Source organism: Folsomia candida, unplaced genomic scaffold (genome assembly GCF_002217175.1).
Source record: "Folsomia candida strain VU population unplaced genomic scaffold, ASM221717v1 Fcan01_Sc051, whole genome shotgun sequence".
NCBI classification, from domain to species: domain Eukaryota; kingdom Metazoa; phylum Arthropoda; class Collembola; order Entomobryomorpha; family Isotomidae; genus Folsomia; species Folsomia candida.
Window position 1 is genome coordinate 415,426 of NW_019091243.1, and position 3,836 is coordinate 419,261.

Consider the following 3,836-nt stretch of genomic DNA (forward strand, 5'->3'; position numbering starts at 1 on the left):
GGAATTTTATTTTTTTCTCCGTGCCGCTTGAGGAGGGAGTTTAATTTTCTGACCACAGCTTAGGTTTGGAAAATCTTTAACATGTGACGCTTACTACACTAGAAGGCATTTATCCTGGGGTCATTTTTCAGTCCTCATCTAATCGCTGAAGTTGAAAGGCCTTATGTAGAGCCAAAGTCTTCGGCGTGCAACAGAGATTTTCTGTTATTCTGGCGCTCGAAGCGTCAGACATCACTGGAGTCCTCTATGAACTTGGACCAACGGAACTTGTATGCTCATGGATAGACAATGTCTCTAGGAGTATTTTAAAAGTTTGGCCAAACAAATAATACGTGTACTTGGATTGCTACACTAATGCAAACATTGTGAATTTTTCTTCTCTCGTAAAAAGTAAAAAATTATTGTCGCGCGCGCGCAGTTAAGCTCCTACAACTTTTGACCCAATGAGGTCAGGTAAAAAGAGTTAATATCAATGATAGCCACTCAGTTCACGTACAAAATGCAATTTATCTTTTGATTTTATCTTATCGGGTTCAAAAGTAATGGGCAAGTAACACTTTATGTGAACAGACTAGGTATAAAAAACATCCAGATTTAATGTCGGGAAGCCCAATAAAAATTGCTGCAAAGACATTAAATATTGGAAGTAGAACTGTTGAAAGAATAGTTAAGAATGCTAACATTGCGTCTCCTAAAAAACACCTGGCCGTATTCCCAAACTATTTGATGACTTTGACAAAGGTGCAATTAAAAATATTGTACAGACGTTCTACAAGGATAGGTATGTAAACTGGGATATTTACTTTTGTATTACAGAACTATGACATGAATTATTTGTTGTCTAAAAAATAGAGCCCCACCCACCTTAAACATGCTGCGGAGCAAAATCAAGGAGCAAAACATCGGTCCACCGTCGTTCTCCAGAGACACACTTTGGAGGTTACTACGAAATATGGGGTATAAATTCACAGCGATAGACAGACGGATCCATCTTATTGAGCAGCCTAATATTAGACTTTGGCGACAAAAATATATACAGCGCCTGAATCAAAATTCTACTAGCGATAACCCACGACCCGTCATCTATCTAGATGAGTCGTGGATTGGCTGCAACTCCGTAGCAGTTAAAGGATGGATGCCAAAAATTATGAGGACCAAGCGAATGAAATTAGACCACAGTTTTCCTCAAAAAACCGGAAGAGGACCACGGCTAATTATGCTCCACGCGGGATCAAAAGACGGATTTGTCCCCGGAGCTCTCCTATTAAAAAGTAGTACAACCAAAGACGAAGACTATCACTCCGAAATGGACTCATTTGGATTCGACAATTGGTTCCGAAAATGCTTACTTCCCAATATTCCACCAAGTTCAATAATAGTTATGGACAACGCATCTTACCATTCTACGACGGATGCTCCCAAATCGGGTGACAAAATTGGGGTCATGAAATCGTGGCTGAAAAAAAAGCAAATTCCCTTTGATCAAAAAATGATAAAAAAAGAAATATGGAAACTTGTGATGGCCGAGAAAAAAAATGCAGAGCACTTGTTCATTGACAGACTCGCTAAAACTCATGGACATGAAGTTCTGCGCCTTCCCCCATATCAATGTGACCTTAACCCGATCGAGCTTGTTTGGGGACATATTAAACAGCATGTGGCGAAATACAACACAACAGGAAAAATTAATGATATAATTGAACTTGCTCAAGAGTACATAGAAGCGTATGATCCGGACGTTTGGAAGAAAAATGTTGTTCATGTTGAAAAAATTGCAAATAATTATGAAATTTTGGACGGATTTCCAACACTCCCTCCTGAACCGTTCCAAATTGTCATTCCGTTAGATGTAGATGACACTGACTCAGAAACAGATGTTAGTGACAGCGATGACGACAGTGACCAAAATGAGATTAGTGACGATCAGGATGAAAACGATCCCATTGAACAATTAAATAATTTAACTGACGAAACTCATCAATTAATTCATGAGACACCAACACAGTCATCAAAACGACGGAAACAAGCTCTGGCTCCTCGTGTTTTATTTTAATAATACATATTTACCATTGAGAATTTTTCACGATTGTCTTTTAAGTATTATTTTATATATGTATGCTTGACGGAATTTAATGTAACTAAATGTGAGTAAAAATGAAACAGCAGTCTCATTACGGCACTGTGTAAAAGGGAGTGACTTTTCTCACAAGGCGGTGAAGATTTGAATTTAAAATTCCGTCATTAGAAACCGGACGGACAATACCACAACTACTTGTGTAAAATTTACTCAAGGTTGAGCTAAGTTGGATAAATTTTAACTTTTACTCAATAGTTGTGTTGGTGGAAATTTCACTCAAAGTTGGGTAAATTTTACTCAGATTTTTTTAGAGTGTAAAAAAGTTTTACAAATTTTAGATATGTTTATACCTTCAACGTTGGACGCGAGACCTGGAAAGAGAATTTCTTCCAGAATAATGAAAAAGGGTGCCGCGAGGATTACAAAAATTAAAAACTTTGTCTCCATCTTTCACCTCGTTTACCGCGAGTATGTATTTAAATGTCTACGTAGGTGCTCACTTTCGGAACGACTTTGAGAGAATGACCAGTTGACAAGGAATGATTCCCCCTTTGTATCGTACGACTCTGATAATGGATACCCACAGGTTCATAGCGTGACAGGAATATGCACATGAGTGAATAGTGATACATGTGAAAGGTTGCTTCACTTTCTCCGAAAGTGAAATCACGTACAAATTTACATAAGCTCAACTGGATCGGGGACTTGTATTTGGGACATGAAGAGATGTTCTCTTAATCTTAATTCTCACTGTCCCAGGGGTCGGATTCTGCCTGCAGATAATAATTACGTACATACACTCTTGGGCAATTGGTATTAAATAAAATTGAATCATTACCGGAGTACATTTATGACTCTACCGGCTTCGGTAATATCGACAATTACGATTTACGTAGTAATGCCGAAATATTTACCGCTCAGGAACAAATTAACACCAGTCCGGTAGGGAATTATTACAGAATCAGTACGGGGAATATATGTGACTGTACATTTAGAATGTACATTCCACGGATTATTTTTGAGATTAGGTTTTGACCCTGAAAAGTGGGTCATTTTGCCCCAATTTAATTGATGATAGGTCGTATGTGTTTAACACAATTGCAACTAGAATTATAGATAAATAGATATATATAAAATCACACCACATGTTTTACATAATTACTGCATAATACTTATTAATTCCTTGACTATGCATATTTAGTTAATTAGTTTTTGAGATTAGTTTTATCCATGGGAAAGTTAGTATTCGAGTATGTCACGAAAAGATATAAATGCGATCCAAATTTAATCCATAATTAATCGATAATTAATTATTTCTTTACGACTGGAGAAACAAAATGTTTAGAAACATATATATGTACAAATTATTGTTTAAGGAATTAGGGCGAGTTTGCATTAAATTCAAACTCTGGCGTAAAAATGCATATGCAGGTTTGGGTGCTTGTGGAGTCCGAGGAGAAGCAATGCAACTCGCTGCATACACTGATGTAGTCACTCTACACCAACCGGTGACAAGGCCTATGAAATTGATTGGGTGATCTAAAATTGCATGCGTACCAGCCACCATACCGAGAGTCCTTAAACTAAACAGACTAAAATGACGATTTACTTTTTGTATGATGGCTCTCATGCTGAAAAAAAAATGAATGTGAACAGGGGCTCCATACAACCACAATGTTGGTCTATTGACCATGGTCAGAAACATTAGTTAAGAATTACTTAAAAACTATTTCGTAAATATTTGTCATGAAAAAATAAT

At 37.1% G+C, this 3,836-nt stretch overlaps 1 protein-coding gene across 1 annotated transcript; it reads left to right on the forward strand.

Annotated features, from left to right (window-relative positions):
• Nucleotides 1–597: 597 nt before the first annotated feature.
• Nucleotides 598–2,053, forward strand: LOC110862225. The gene is made up of 3 exons (XM_022111408.1): nucleotides 598–741; nucleotides 853–957; nucleotides 1,040–2,053. The coding sequence occupies exons 1-3, from the start codon at nucleotides 598–600 to the stop codon at nucleotides 2,051–2,053; spliced, it is 1,263 nt and encodes a 420-aa protein (XP_021967100.1).
• Nucleotides 2,054–3,836: the final 1,783 nt, after the last annotated feature.